Raw genomic sequence first — 17,245 nt, 5'->3', positions numbered from 1 at the left:
AATATATTTATTTATTTTTATTGCGTCAAATAAATCGACGACCTCAAAAATAAATTAATTATTATAATACAAAAAAGAACTCCGCAAATATTTGTTTACATTTTTCTCCTCAGAAATAAAACAAAACCCCTCAGACAAATCCCTATTCGTTGTACATTTCACTCCATTTCAAGAAAATCACTTATTGCAATCAGGTAATGCTATCGTGCGCGGTGGGCACAACCTCCGCTAGCAGCCACCGGCCACCGCTTCTGACCTGTCGGCTCATTACTATATTAATATATTTATTTATTTTTATTGCGTCAAATAAATCGACGACCTCAAAAATAAATTAATTATTATAATACAAAAAAGAACTCCGCAAATATTTGTTTACATTTTTCTCCTCAGAAATAAAACAAAACCCCTCAGACAAATCCCTATTCGTTGTACATTTCACTCCATTTCAAGAACGAGCAACAGATTTCACCCTAAATTGGCTGGATTCTGGAATCCAGACTGTTCGATCGATTCATTGCTTGTTAATTGGTTGATTTGGTGAGTTACTTGATCGATTATTGGGATCGATCGGGCGATTACCGAGTTTTGATCGATTGACAAGTGAGAAAAGGGGAATTCGGGAGAATGGAGCAGAGCAGGAGGGCGGTGGAGTCCTATTGGAGGTCGAAGATGGTAGAGGGTGCGACGTCGGATGAAGATAAGGTTACTCCGGTGTACAAGTTGGAAGAAATTTGCGATTTGCTGAGGTCGTCGCACTCCTCGATTGTTAAGGAAGTATCTGAATTTATCCTCAAGCGCCTCGACCACAAATCGCCTATTGTTAAGCAAAAGGTCATTTATTTCATCCCTCTCTCTCTTGTCCCGGTTGTTTTGATTGTTTTGGTGTGGATTGTCCATATGGTGGTAAATCAAGAAGATTTTCTCGTGATATTTGGTTGACAATGTAGTTTAGTTTATCCCCCCGTTGTCTGCTTGAGATTCTTTTTTTTTGGTTGCATGGTAGTTCTCCGGATGTAGACTGCACTGTACTCACGGATTCTTTATCTGTAAATAGTAACTTCTAAAGAATAAGAAATGTCATGTTTCTTGAACAACTCTATGTGATTACTTAGATCAGTAAATTGACTTTGATCTTATGGGTTAAAGCTGATTCCTAGAATCTAAAGAAAGAATCTAGCTGACTGTGGAGTATTGGCATTTTAGAAAGAATTTGATATTTTGTGACTCAGAGAAAAATAGTTACTTCTGCTAAATTGTATCAAATAAAATGTAAAAATTATCTTGAAAATGGAACAGCGAACATCAAACTCTTTGTCCGAGTCCAAGATGCAAGCTGCTTTATGTGGAAATGAACAAAAATTTCATTTCATCTGTTTGACTTTTGGTTGCTTCAAACTTGGGTTTCTTGACTTGATATACTGTATATTCCAACATACATGAAGCTCTTGATAATGTGTTTGGTAAGCATATTGCCCGTAGAATACTAAAGTGGTGAGTTTGAGCCAAATTGATGAAATAATGTTTTGGTTTCAGACAAATTGATGTAAATTGTAGGATAGAACAACTCAACTGAACTTAATTCATATGTTATTTGACTTAATGTCGGAGTCTATAAGAACTTCAGAAAGCAACTTTCTTGGGTATGTGTACTGTGTAGCATTTTTTTTGGCCCATCGCTTCTTGGTACATTGTTATGAAGAACTGAGGATTAATTAGGCCAATGTGCCAAGCCCAGTATTTTCCATTGCATTTAGTTGTGCAAACTTCCTTCTGGATCTAAGTTTGTTAAACCAGACAGCTGTTGGCTCTCCATCAAGCCACTAAGCTTTGCATGCTGATCCCTGTTATTAAAATGGGTTATATATTTATCTATATGTTGTTTTCTTCAACTGGAAAACCTCTGGTACTTTGAAACTTTAATATGTATAGCTGCAACATTATCTTGTGTTTTTAATTCATGTTGTTTTGTCAGGCATTGAGAGTCATCAAATATGCAGTAGGAAAGTCAGGTGCAGAGTTCAGAAGGGAGATGCAGAGGAATTCAGTTGCTGTACGTCAATTAATACACTACAAGGGTCAGCCAGATCCTTTGAAGGGTGATGCATTGAACAAGGCTGTGCGAGAAACTGCACAGGAAACGCTATCTGCTTTATTTTCATCAGATGAGAGCAAAGCTGCACCTACTGAAAGTAGCCTTGGCAGCCGTATCCAAGGATTTGGGAATACCAACTATGAAATGCCATCAGAAGATAAAAAGTCCTTCATCAGTGGGGTTGTTGATATTGGAACTGCCACAATCAAACAGGGACTTACCAGTTTGACACAATCCCCGTCCCTGAGGAAAAATAATGACACCGGGAGTTACAAAAGCCCAAATCTTCGGCGGTCATTGACTAGGGAAAGTGATTACTCTGACCGATATGAAGGAATTGGTTCTCATGCTGAAACTCAGAACTCTTCTCGATTCTCGAAAAATGCAGGCTCTGGAAATTGGGGTCAAGATATTAGTGCTTCTGAGGCAGAAACAAGTAGCAGAGACTCTGGTCCAACTTACAGTCAGAAGACTCGTGAGGAGAAATTGTTAGAGACCATTGTAACATCTGGTGGCGTCCGTTTACAGCCTACTCGAGATGCACTTAATGTCTTCATGGCAGAGGCCTCAAAATTAAACGGTTTGTCATTAGGGCATGCCATTGAAACAAAACTGAAATCCCCCATGTGGCAGGTTTGCTCGTTATGTCATTCTTTTGGTTTATATAGCATTATAAGTGTGATGATCTTCGTAAGTGTGGAAATGTTGACTCTAATATTTGCTATTTTTTCTGGTGGAATTTACATATGGATGCTGATGCTATTATGAGCAAAGCTTTTCACTATCTGTAATTTGTTTAGGTTCGCATGAAAGCCATCTGCGTCCTTGAGGCAGTATTGAGGAAGAAAGACGATGAGCAATTTTCTGTTATATCATCATATTTTAGTGACAACAGGGATGTGGTGGTCCAATGCTCTGAATCTCCACAAGCATCTTTGAGGGAGAAAGCGAATAAGGTAAGATTTTAGTTCCTGTCTAGATGCCTTATTATAGATGGGGAAAGAAAGGGGAGGGAGTATGAGGAGAGTTATCAGAGATCATTGTTCTTCTTCTCTGTCGCTTGGATTTCCTTTGAAAGCTGATTCTGGTAGAAACAAAATAAGGTGTGGAACAAAGACCAGAGATCGCATGGAATGGGCCAATTACAAACTTATAAACAAAACTAGAGATGAAAGGAAATAGCAGAAGTTCCTTTCTAAGAGACGATGTGCCAAGAAAAATTCTTGTTTCTTTCAGGGCTTTGAAAAGAGTTAAGATAATATCTGCTTAGGATTGGTGGTTACTCCAACTGTTGGCGGGTTAAATAAAATAGTAGTTGCTCAAAACCATTAAGGACAGTGTGCACCAGGGAAGTGCTGACCATTTCATTAATTGAAACATGCAAGTTCGTAGAGTTGGTCATATTGTGTCCGATAAGAAATACTGTGTGTAACTTTCTTTTGAAAAACTGAATACAATTTATAGCTTGATGCGGTCTTTATTGTTATTGTTCGGTAAGATAAATAATTAACTTATTGTCAGTTTAGGTGTTGAGCCTTCTGGGTGGCGAACAGAGTGGTGGAGGAATAAACCACGTAGAAAAACCAGTGAAAACGCCCCAGCCTTCAATTATGCCAGACTTGATAGACACTGGTGATTCAGATGATCTTCTTGGAGTAGAAGATTCAAAAAAAGCAGAGAGTGAATCAAGAATTACAAATGCTGCAACTTCGACAGCTCCGCTGATTGATGACTTGTTTGGGGACAGTTTTGGTGGTGGTGAGAGCACCAACAGGCAGAATCTTGATGATGACCCTTTTGCGGATGTCTCCTTCCTCACCAGTCAGGATAAAGAACATGCTGTTGATCTCTTTTCTGGTATGGCTGTTGATAAGTCGGTTAGTAGCAAAGCTCATGTGGCGGCTCCCAAAAATGAAACTGAACCATTTGACTTCTTCAACTCGAGTTCTGAGGTCACTCAGGAGCATGGGAATCCCAGAAAAGATGTTAATGACTTGATGAGTAGTTTGTCTATAAATGGAAGCGATCCATTTAATAAGCAAGATGGAAGCACTCTTGAGAAGGGCTCAGAACATGTGGATTCGATATCCAGTGTCAACCCTGATAATAAAATTCCTAATAGTGTCTTGAATGGTGAATTTACTTCTCAAGCTGCTGGGATGAATGCAAATCCCATGTTTCCTTTGGGTGCTATGGGATATAATTTTCCACCTGGCTTGATGTTCAATCCAGGATTTGCCTCTCACCCGTATGGTGCCATGGGGAGTCTCCTTGCTCAGCAGCAGCTCCTTGCTACAATTTCCAACTTTCAGCAACAAGGAAATCTGCAAACAAGTACAAGTTTTAATGCTGCAGGATCTAATGGACTAAATTCTTCACCCTTCCCAGATATTTTTAATCCTGGCATGGCTGCACAGCCTCCCACTTCACTGATGAGTGATTCAAAGAGAGAGGAAACAAAAGCATTTGATTTTATCTCGGTAAGATGTCCTGTTGCCTTCTTTCTATCTATTAATTTGAGGCACATAGTTGGAACATGCTATTCTTTTGAATACTTCGACAACTCCAATTTTACTGGGGCACGTCACTGGTTTAAAATCAGTTGACAAATAACCTTAGCATCATAGTTCTATTTTGGGAGTTACACATTTCAAATATGAAGGGTATGATCAACTAGTGCACTGAGATACCATAAATTATCCCCAATGCTTTTAACCGTTTTCTGGTTGCACTAGTACCATGTTCTAGCCGTTTTATGGTCCGTGGATGATACTTTGAAATTTTTATGTTTGAAGTTTTTATCTTCCTGGGGCATAATACCTAGCTGAGGCATTGCATCTTGGCGATTGCTAGGCAGTTTTCAAATTAAATGATGGAATTTCAGTTTATGGAATCTAAATCAAGATTTAGGAGTGTCGGAACACATTGTTACACTGATTTGCAATTACTAAAGAGTTGATGGTGATGAAAACTTCTTGTTGCTATTGCAGGATCACCTGGCTGCAGCCCGTGACACAAAGCGTGTGATTTGAGTATATAGTTCTTCCTCATTCATCATTTCATCTGAGAATCACTTTTGTGAAGCCTGAATCTTGAATGGAAAAGATAATATTGTTTCTTTCGAAGTAATGCTGTATCTGCGTAAGATAAAGGACAAAGGTTCCTTAGAAACTGTAACTTTTTTAGTAAAAAGCAGGTGAACACACGATTTGAAGAATATAGTAGCTGAAAGTGCATCATGGACGCCGAAGTTCCTTACATGTTACATTCTTGTGATGCTGAGTCCAACGGATAACATTTCGGTTTTTGGTGATATTGTGCAGCTATCATTTGATTTTATTTCTTCCTTTGTACCAAATTTGCTATGTACATCTTCTGCAGAGTCACATTTTGTTTATTGTTTTCTTATAAGCTTATTCCTTCCACTCTGATCCCTTCAGCATGAGTTACTTTTATGCTAAGAATAAGAGCATGATAAGTCAGAATGGTAAACTGCTTTTAGTTGAAAACACCAAATCTTTTATCGAGTATTTGTGAAAGTTTTTATTTTTTAAAATGTAAGTATTAATTAGTAGTTGAAAGAACCAAAAGTGGACACTGTCTGTAAACAAAATTTTAAAATGTTCAGAGTGGCATTGCTGCAACAATACATAGGGTCCAAGTCTCCTCTCGCTGGCATGTTCCCCTTGCTGCTGTAATAAAGCTCAACTTTGATGGGGCAACTTTTGATCAAGGTATGGAGATGGGTGTTGGGGTGGTTGCTGAAATGAGTTGGGGCAGTGTGTAGGTTGGTTATCTAGACGGTTTCATGTGGCAGGGGCTGGTTTGATTGCAGAGGCTTTGGCAGCCAAGGAGGCAGTCCTTTTTGCTCTCAGACGGGGCTGGAGGTTGGTCATCACTGAAGGAGACTGCGGTACTCTGATTCTTCACAAGCTCCAAACTTGCGAACGGGATCTCTCAGCTAAAGGTCCAATCATCAGAGAAGATCTTTTGCATTTTGTCTCTAATTCTCAACCGTGCTTGTTCAGCTTTGTAAAGCGCTCGAACAACTCTTTTGCGCATTTCTTTGCTCATCATGCGTGTGATTCGGCAGAGGGTGAACTAGTTCTGTTGGTCTTGTTGCTGCAGACATTATGTGTTAATGAAATTACTCATTTTCTGTCAAAAAAAAAAAAAAAAAATTGGTGAGAAGCAGAGAAAGGTGAACTGGGTAATGTTTCAGACAGCTTCTTGTTTCTTTTTCCTCCACTCTATTGTTCCGTTGGTCGTTTTCTTGTTGCTCCATTGTATGGATTAAGCCCATTTAATATTTCATGTTTTTTATTGTTAAATAAAAGAATTACATTTAGATTTCTATTCTAAATAATTTTAACTAATTATGTTTTATATCTATATTGGAGCAGACTGCGAAGAAACACAACTAATCTTTGGTGGTGTGTAATATACATAGACTCCTACGGTGGTAAATATTAACAAAAGGGGTAAGATTTGGTGGTAATATGCTTAGACCCTTATAATTTAAAAAAATATATTTATTTGCTTTCATTTAACAAATAAATTTCTCCATTAATCAAAATTCACTAAATTATCAATTAACAAGGCGATTTCTTCTTCCTTTTCATTCGGTCTGCCTATCTGTTGAGTATTCGATATCGAGTGAAGTGTTGTACTCACCTTTTTTTGCCTAAGCAATTGATCTTTTGGGTAAGAAGCCGACCTTCTTGGGTCAAATGTCTTTAAGTAAGAAGTCCGATCATTCTTCGAAGTCGTATAAGAGGAAATTGATTAACTTCCAAAAAAAAATCTGTATTTACCATCGATTGACTTATTGACTTATTGCAGGTCAAATATGACCAAATGATCCTCATACTTCTTCACCATTATAAGAATAGTTTAGTTTGAAAAAAAATATTTGACCTGCAATAAATCATACGTTATTATTCAATTAATTTTCACTAATAAAGAAACTTATTTATTAGATGGAGACAAACCTCAGGGGTTTTAGATGTAATTTCCCAATAACTGGAGCTCTATGTGTAATTACACTTAAGCTCAGGGAAAAGGAGTGTAATTCCCATAGAACCTTTGTGGTATATGAACCATTCACCTTGAGAGTCAAGCCAGCAGCTACTATATTAACCCTCTTAATTTGAAGGTAAGGACTTGGGACATATTGTAAATGATAAGCCTAAATTTTGATACTTCCAGAAAAAGGCAGCAACCTTTTATGGAAAAAGGAGTACAAAATAAAGAAAAACACAAGACACATGAATGAAATATTTTAACAAACAGGAGCAGAATACAGTGACTTCTCTTAGCAGAAGACTAATACGCCATAATAAACCAACTTTTCTCTGGAAAGCCATAACCGTAAAGAAAAATTGCCCATAGGTAGTCAAATTAAAGTAACAATTCCATTTTTGAGTTAAAAGATATGCCGGTAAAAGATATATTACCTTTCCATCCTGGTAAATATATGCAGATGCTTCAATACATGCAACAGCTTGATATCTGAAGAAAAAATCACAGAGATATAACATAAAATATCAACAAGAAAGAGAGAAACGTGGTATAAAGGACCAGCGCGGAGCATTATCTGTTAATCCTATTATATGACAATCTGACAAAATCATAAAAACAGTTATGGAATTGGAGCTCATGAGAAGACTACACATAGATTATGGATAGCGTAAGATACACTACTGCTTTTACAGAATATTTGACATACCCAAGATCAAGCAGGCCTGCTACTGTACTGATGCTGATATCAAAATCCACTTTTGGCTGAATAATAAAGTTTCCTTCTCTAATAGGCTTCACAAGATGCGGTTGTTGATGGAACATTGGAAACAAAGTCATCATAATTTCATTTTGGGACATTACTTTTGTCTCTTTGAACCCAAGAAGTAAGATGTGAAATGACTCCTCCAACCTGTTTCGTGACATGCATAATTACTTTCAAATTGACAAGATTGCTCAAAGAGTAAAAGTGATGAAGTACAATTTCGTTGTCATACTTACAACAGCAATGCATAAGTCTAGAGCTTTTCTGATGTCAGGATGCAAAGCATAAACACCTTCAAAAATTACGTGGCCAAGACAAGCAGGGCCAATTTCTTCAGACCAGTTTGATAAAAATAAAACCAGGTTTAAAACATTGTAACCCTGAAAAGATTTAGCTCATTCAGATCATACATTGACCATATATGATAATGAAATTACGGATGAATAACTGGTTCTTACATCCTTAGATCCTATCTACGAGATGTAATCAGATTTATCCAATGTTGATTTCAAGCAGAGTTGTTTCCAGTGATTTGGAAGGAATTAGATGACATGATGCTGTGAGCTTTAGCATCTAGTTTTTCCTTGGAAGAAATATGTTAGTGACTGAATTCAGAAGTTGCAAAAAAACACTGGATCATATATTTTTCAGTACCAGCCACCAGGAGGATAACTCATTTTAGATTTTTACTTATATATGAGCCAAATGTCTTCAGTCCTAATAAAGCAAAAGAGGGTATTTGATCATAAAATATAACACAACAAAGTAGAAAAACAATTTGATGTCATACCACACCACAATCTTCAGATACTTCAAGCTCTTTGAAACCACTACACGAGCACCATTCTCCAGGTCAAGCACAGGTACCTTCGTTCTTCAGCAATTTTTTATATCATTAATGTTCTGCAATGGCCAGGATGACAATTCAGTTAATAACTGAGGAAAAGGTCCTAGAGGCAAGGAACTAAGGTCTAGTCACTACCAACATGCATCAGAAACATTTCTCCATCTGATGCTTCTATACTTCTCATCTTGAAACAATTTTATAACATCCAGACATAAACTACTGGCGAAGCACTACTGAAAGCTAGTTACACCATATGACACTGAGAATATTCACATTACAAGATCCTCTCTACTACTGCTCCAGACATGAAGAATTGCAATTAAACACTCCTGAGGCTTTTCCAAGAAATACACAACACATACACACATACATACATATATGTACGTTGATATAGAGAAACAGTAAGCAGAGGCAAGGCCCAAGCTGCCATTAAGAACATGTCCACGATTAGGAGTGTACGACAGTTAATCCTAAGGTCCTATCTACTTCGAGCCTATCCACTAGCCAAATAGAAGTTGCTTCAAAGTACATACTCAAAAAAATCAATGTGTTCAATGTAATTATCAAGACACAGCACTTAAGTAAAGACATATATAATGGGTATTTTACATATATATACAGGAGCAAGTATAAGCCAAGTTTCATAATTCATGCATCTATCCTCTCTACCTCATATACAGGCAATTTCTTCAAAACTTTTTGATAATAATATATAAAATAGAAAACATAGGATGGAAAATAAATTAAAATAAAATGCATACTTTTGACAGTAAAGCCAGATCAAGAGAGCAGAAGTCATCATACTTAAAATCCTTCATTTGTTCAGATTTGTAGTAGCTTTCAAGGGAAATGACTTCACAACCAACAATGTTTGCCATCTTATGAGCCAAACTCGTTTTTCCTGACCCACTTGGACCTCCTAAAACAAGATTAGGAGGAGAAATGGTTATTATAAGAAACAAGAGTGTCAAAATAACAAACTGCTGAATCCAGCGATAGGACATATAAACCCCTTCAGATTTAAAAAAAAAAAAGGCGTAGTCTATAAACAATTATTGATCCAGAAGCTCATAGGCTCACTATATGCACGAGCAGTGCGGAGTGTGGAGTGTGGTTACAGCTCATCAAGAGCAAACCATAATGGATATTGCTCCAGAAATAGAGCACCACCATTATACCGACAAGAAACCACAACATCATAAACCATGAAAATAGAAAAGCTTCAGACCAGTTCTTTTGCAATAAATAAATAAAGGCTTCTCCTTTCAGAGCCCTCATTCACACTTCCTCACCTCATAGTCAAAGAAGCCCCTGGCCCCTAAATATTATATTGATTTCATCAATTACTTCTCGTGCATCTATAATATATCACCTCTTAGATAACATTTAGGAAACAATACAATTTCTTATCATCTTCCTTTCAACCACCCTAATTGCCCAGTGCTCAGAAAACCTTCTTTTGGAGTAGAGCATCATTAACTGACTTAAAAAAAACGTCCAGTTATCACGCCTTTTAATTTTCTAGCACGCTTTTAGCAGTTCTCTTTTGCAAAAGTAAATTAGTAAAGAAAGGCTTCTCCTTTCAAAGCCCTCACTCAAACTTCTCCTCACCTCGTAGTCAAAGAAGCCCTCTGGTTTTCAAAATATTATATTGATTTCATCAATTACTTCTCTTGCATCTATAATATATCTACTCTTAGATAACATTTAGGTAACAATACAATTTCTTAAGCATCATATCTGACTTAAAAACACGTCCCCACTCATCACACCTCTTAATTTTCTAGCAAGCTTTTCGCAGTTCCTCTTAAGAAAGCTCAATAACACAACTGAACTCTATGATCCACATTGTTGCCCCCACCCTGGCGGGGGGGGGGGGACCCAACATGATGAACTTCATTATTGAGCAATCATGAGCAAACACGCCAGTAGGATTTTCCTGCAGTATGTGCAAATTTCTGGTTCTGTACTAAACATGAGACTTGGTGCCATGGGATTTGTATGATATGTAATCATTTCCTCTCTGAAAAAAGGATGAGACTGACCCTAGTCCAAGCTAATTTCAATATATAAGGAGAAATATATTGTTAGTAAGAAAACATGCCAAAAAGAGGCCTAGGATATAAAGAATGACAAAATGAGTGAGAATGAAATGATAAGCATTCTGATAAATACAACTAGAAATATAATACACACTTTCTATAGCTTTAGATTATCTCATAATCCTGCGGAACCATAGTCTTAAAATGCCATTTTTCACTAGTTGTTCTTTGTTTTATCAAATTGCAAGTTTGACGTATGCCCTGAATAAACAGTAGAAAACATGGCACCGAATTCCTTGAAGAGTGCCTTTACAGGTGAAGGAAACATCAAAGAACCCCTTTCCAGAAGTCTTAATAATAATGCCTCCATCAATATAAAGAATTCATTTCAGTGCGGTTGAAATACTTTCAACAACAGCTGATGAATAAGACGAGATTCAACCATCAATTAATATCTAAAGAAAAATGATTGAAAGGCCAAAATAGAGGAAACACCGGCTTGGGAGCCATTGAATGGCATTTTTAGTGCAAAGAAAAGTTTATTTGAAAACACTATATTTCTTGCTGGAGAAGATAAAATAAATACGATCACATCATCTACGTAACTCAATCATAAATAAATAACTTTAAACCCTACTTTTCATAATGCTTTGCCAGATTGAGAATATGCTCTAAAATGAAGGATGACATAATGCAATTGCATACAGTTCTGTGTCTAAGAATTTAATTGTTCTCATGGCCATCTAAGTACCCAAAAGCATCACAGGATCTACTATTTCAGAATAACTTCTGAACATCTTACTCACCTGATAGAATAAAAATGTGAAAAGCTAAACTAGAAATATTTAAAGGAACTGTTCATAAACTGCCTAAAAGTTCTGGGTTTCTATTTTCATGCAAAATCCTTTACTTCAATGCAATTTTTTAAAGGTTGGACTACACACTTTTTTCCGACTCAATTCAGTAGCATTTAATTACTGTAGCTATTTGGTGTGCGGGGAAGAGAGTTCCTCTTACCAATTCCAACTATGACCGGAAGTTCCTTATTTTCCAGCAGGCCTTGCAATAGTTATATATAAATTCAAGTTTGTGCTCATTACAGATTTTGGCAGACTATGACTCAAACTACACTAGTACAAGAAGCAAGCAAACAAATCCCATGATTTACAACAAAACTTACTAGTATTGCTTGTACAGTAAGAAGCAGTCCTCTATCTAAGTCGTATGATTCAGGCATTGGAGCAAGCTGCAGTGAGTCCCTGGAAGACGGAGAACCTCTGGTTGTTTTATGAGAATAATCAAGCAATAGGGGATAAACCATATATAGATCCTAAATATTTTATTTCACTTGTACAGACATTTTAAGGCACCCAACTACTACAAAAAGGACATACCAGCAGCAGATACTACAAACTTGTTGAGTTCACACAAGCTTTGATCAAGTTGACTGATGACAGGGATCGAACTCAAGCAGCTTGCTATCTTACATACTTAGAGTATCTTAACTAATTAAATGGATCTTGAGACGGGCTTTCATGAAAAAATGTGATCGAGTTTGGTTTGTCATGCTTAATGAACCACACCTGTAACTCTAGCGTCAATCTTAAACTGAGTTCGAGTAACTCAGATGGTTTTCCAGTGTCTCTCTCCCAACAACCAAAACATGGTTGCAATGTTACACAGTATAGACAAAGTTGGTACCAAACAAATTAAGAACCTAACTAGTTTAAACCAAATTATGAACCAGTCCTTACCATTTAAACCTCAAATTCGACATTCAATTCCTAAAATTAGTGACACACAAGTTACCTTTTTTTCCTGACATGACGCACAAAACAGAAGAAACCTAAAAAGAAAGCAAGGATAGGAGATATATGCATGCAGGTAGGTATAAGTTCAAACCTTGTCTCTCAAGGATCATCTCGAGATATGATTTTGTGATCCACTGTCCAGTGATGCCCAGCCTTGATGATTCCATACCAACTATCTACAGAAGAGATTGACTGCATCAAACATAGTCCAACTCCACAGTTGTCCCGGTTATTAAGGGACTCACCAGCAATTCCAACTTCTGCTATTTAATATGCCCTTGTGAAACCGAAAAGGCATAACCAAAGTGTATATTGTGTTGATCAACTAAAGTATAGCGAAGCACATGGACGCAAGATCTAATAAACCAATGAGCTCTACGGACCACAAATTTGAGTGTCAAGGAATGAACTATAAAAGTTACATAGAGCCATGAGGAACCACAATCAGCGGATAGGCAGTAACAGCCAATACAGGCCCGTCTAATGAAGTAATACATAAAGACATAAAGAAAAATTGTGATCCCATGTGATTTGTAACTTTTAGAGGAAGGATAATAGTAAACAAATTATTTGAGCAAAAATGTAATGTACAAAAATAGTAGGCAAAAGAAAGACATCTTCCCTATCTTCCTTTACTGGGTGCTATATTGTCGCCGATGAGAATAGGATGAAGTGCATGATTTAATTGAATTTACTGGGAAGGCCTTAAGGCAGTCGTTGACTTGCAACAAGCATCTATCTCCATATGTTGGAAAATTCTACCCAATAGCTATCTCATTGATAGCTCATATTAATCATTCTTGAGAAAGCAATAGCAAGAGCAACAATATAAGATAGAAATAGAGAAGCATCAGAAAATCTAAATACAACCATTTTTCAAGAACTTTGCATATCAGCGCATACTAACACCAAAATTCCCAAAACAGTGAAGAGAAACACTGATAGATAAAGAAAAAATTCCAAAGATTTTCCTGTTTGGCTGTATAAATTCAGGAATATTATAATTCTTAAAGAAGGAGAAAAGGCCATACTTTTCTATTTGTGCCCCTGAGCACCATGCAGGTCTCTCCAAGGGTATCAATTGTTTCCAAGGCCACTGAGAGATTGCCATCAATAAACCGAGGTTGACGCCCTTTTATAACTGACTACCACTGTATATCCCAAGGCCAGTAAACCACCCAAAGTCATCCGGCCTACCTGAGATATCATCATGCAAGGTATAAGTAATGGAGATATTTCAAAAATCACCGAGAGCTCTTTAAAAATTGAATATGGGGAAAGAAGTATTAAGCATATTTCCGTTTGTTTATTTATTCTTAAAATACAACTAAGACTGACAAACAACAAGGAAAAAAAAAGAAAAGAATAAAGAATAAAGCACATTAAGCACTTTGTATTGACAAATATTATTACTCCTCAATCCTGCAACCAAACTCAGTGCATTCAGGCCTCTGGCTACAGAACTTCCCAGTTATTTTTGATAGTTTAGGCTGATAAAATTATTCTCAATTAAAGCCTATTTTACTTGACTGGGAAAGTTAAAAAAAATTAACCATGCTATGAGGAAATTCTGGGAGTCAGTACAGTCAAATTCATTAACTACAGTTACTTTATGGAGATTGCCTAGTAAAACCAACCCCTCAACAAATTAGGAAGAATCACCCTCCCACAAGCTGCACTGGCTAGTAAAACCAACCCCTCAACAAATTCTGGGAGTCAGTGCAGTCAAATTCATTAACTACAGTTACTTTATTATCATGGAGATTGCCTAGTAAAACCAACCCCTCAACAAATTAGGAAGAATCACCCTCCCACAAGCTGCACTGGCTGGGTTCTTTTCTTACAATTAAAATACTTCGATATTACAAATGCAGTTCCTTAGGAATAGATAGATGGAACTTTTTAACTTCTATTTTCCGAATTTTTCTCCACTATATGGATAGTGCAGAAAGAGAGAGAATATCTGTCTGTATGCTTTAGAGTATTTTCTGAGGAAAACTACAGGAAAAGAAAAATAGTAAAAAGTACAAAAAGAAGAGTATCAACATGTAGCAAGGAAGTGCATCATCCATTGTTCCACAAAGTGGTACATTTCATCCCAGATGCATGGATTGCAAGCGCAATGTACAGTTAGTTACAAGGATTGGGATTTCTTCCAACTACAATTACCAAAATGCTTTGTTCAATCTTATTCCCTGATCTCTCTCCCACACGCCAACAAACAAAATATACTTTTTAGACATTCAAAAGTTCTTTGATAAACAGTAACATGATTGGTGCTGAACTTAATCATGTTTTTTGTCAAAAATCCTGACGCTTTCTGAGAATATGAAGGAACATAATCACAAGTGGAACTGTTTTACCTCAAATTCAGCTCTTGGCCGGATGATATAATTTTTATCAACAATCCTCTGATCACCCAAGGAGAGATAGTATTGATACCAGATTGGCGCACCTTGATCCAATCGTTTATTTGAGCTTCTTCACTTGCAGAAGGCGGTCTACATCTCAATAAAACTTGAAGCAAAAATCCACAAGCTCAGATTCTACTAACATAAAGAAAGTGACAAATGAAATGGCAATTGACCATCTTCATGGACAATAAAGGTGGTAAACTTCCATGGATTGGAAACTTACTTGTCAACCTGTGTTTCCTTTCCACGAAAAGTGTAGGCAGCAAGCCCACTTTGAGACTGCAACTGACAACGAATCCCAAATTAAGAAGGTTTTGGAAGATGAATAAACAAGTAATAAATTTACTGAGATATATGTTTCGAAACCTAAACTTAAAGATTTTACATAAAAGAATACTTTTTCTCCACAAATGCGAAAATTGTGTACAAAATTCTCAGTGTTTGCAAGAACCCATCCTATGAGCAGCAAATCCTGACATACCTCACTTTTGCATTTGAGCTTGTAAATTGGCTCTCGAAATGATGAAACAAAGCTGTTGTTAATTCTGATCTACATAGAAATGAAGCTAATCAAGAATAAGAAGAATAGTAACCATACAAACTTAGAATACCAGGATAACTTAATGCTAACCTGAGCATGGTGAAGATCAGGTTCGATATGTTTTATGAAAAGTGGGAAAATGCTGTCTATCAGGTAGTCCAATGAACATGAGTCTCCAATATCCTATTGCACTTTGGAAAGTAAACTAAAATGAACACCACCAACCTGATTTCGCCATAGATATGGAAATTTAATCAAACCCATAGAAGCACTTGTTTTACTGGAACTCAAATAATATAGCAGAAGAATAGTGATAACTGGTGATTAATATATACAGAAAAATTGATAGAAGATCTATAAGAGTTACCACAGCAACTCGTACGTCTAACAAAGAGCGTAGATTGCGTGCAGGGCATAAGTACCATCAACTATAACCTACAGTCAAAACGTGGAGAATCAGAATCAATAGGTTTAGCAAAACAGCAACTACAAGCACACTTACCACCCCAGATGAAATGCTTTTTATAGCATTTGAACCAATACGTCTTCTTCCTTGAAAATCAAACAAAGAAAATGCACATGAAAAAGATAAAAGCATACCACGAGATTCTGCACAAGAAGATCGAAATCTATTGAATCCAAATCATGTCCATCATCAACTCCAGTACAATAGTTCTCCATTGAGATAACGGTGCAACCAATTACAGAGGCTACCTTTTCTGCTAAGCTTCAAGAACCATAATACACATTTTGAGTATAAGACAATCCACAAAGTAGATAATCCTCAAGTTTCTAGGAAAACCCATCAAGAATTAATATTGAAATTGAAAAAAATTAAAAGTAGGTAACCATGACAAAGACCTCGATTTTCCTGATCCACTTGGACCTCCAATTCCAACAGTGACCACACCATCCATTTAGGTCTTCTTGAATAGATTTCACCAGCAAGTAGTATCCATGATCAAAAGACTGCAAAATCACAAAATTCATCAATCTCAGAGAACTAAAGACTATTGCACATAGTATACCCACTTCAAATATGGAATGCCATCACCCACATCAGAACCCTGGGCTCCTTTCTTCAAACAAAACAAAATAAAAACAATTAAAAAAAACAGAACGAAAAGAAAAGAAAAGAAATAAAGAAAAACCTTTGCGGATTTACATATAATTAGAGTTAAATGCAGATTTACAGATAATCATAACTATAATGAGACCATCGACAACAATGTTTCAGCAATAAAACTCCAACTCTAAATTTCCACAACAACAACTTCATCCATAACGAACCAACACTAACGTAAAGCACATTTAATCACGCATACTCAACTCCCAGAACTACTCCACCGTTCCATAATTAAACTACTACTAAGCATAGAACCCTTTTTCTCAATCAATTCAACGTTTCTGAACAAATAGAAATGACGCCCGCCTTCTTCAAATACTCGCTGCCCCTCAACGGTAACATTTTTCTACTGCAACGGTCACATTTTTGAGAAAATTATTTAAATAATATATAAAAAATGAAAATTATAAAAATAGAGTTCTTTGAAAATTTTTGAAAAAATAGGCAAAGCCGGTATTTTTTTTTTTTGCTGGGCAGTTCTTTGTCCGTTTTTTTTTTTCCTTTTTAATTTTATAAATTTTTAAATAATAAAGTAAGTCTATTATTAATTAATAATAAAATTGATATTTTTTTTAATATTTGTACAA

General features: G+C 36.5%; 1 protein-coding gene and 1 pseudogene across 1 annotated transcript; one reads left to right on the top strand and one right to left on the bottom strand.

The window, feature by feature from the left end:
* On the top strand, window positions 227-5,517 carry LOC105178009 (VHS domain-containing protein At3g16270). Its single transcript, XM_011101336.2, has 5 exons — window positions 227-831; window positions 1,973-2,725; window positions 2,893-3,048; window positions 3,619-4,572; window positions 5,083-5,517. The coding sequence occupies exons 1-5, from the start codon at window positions 625-627 to the stop codon at window positions 5,122-5,124; spliced, it is 2,112 nt and encodes a 703-aa protein (XP_011099638.1). The 5' UTR covers window positions 227-624; the 3' UTR covers window positions 5,125-5,517.
* Window positions 5,871-17,075, bottom strand: LOC105178008 (annotated as a pseudogene).

Source organism: Sesamum indicum, linkage group LG15 (genome assembly GCF_000512975.1).
Source record: "Sesamum indicum cultivar Zhongzhi No. 13 linkage group LG15, S_indicum_v1.0, whole genome shotgun sequence".
NCBI lineage: Eukaryota > Viridiplantae > Streptophyta > Magnoliopsida > Lamiales > Pedaliaceae > Sesamum > Sesamum indicum.
This window is presented reverse-complemented; position numbering and strand designations above follow the sequence as displayed.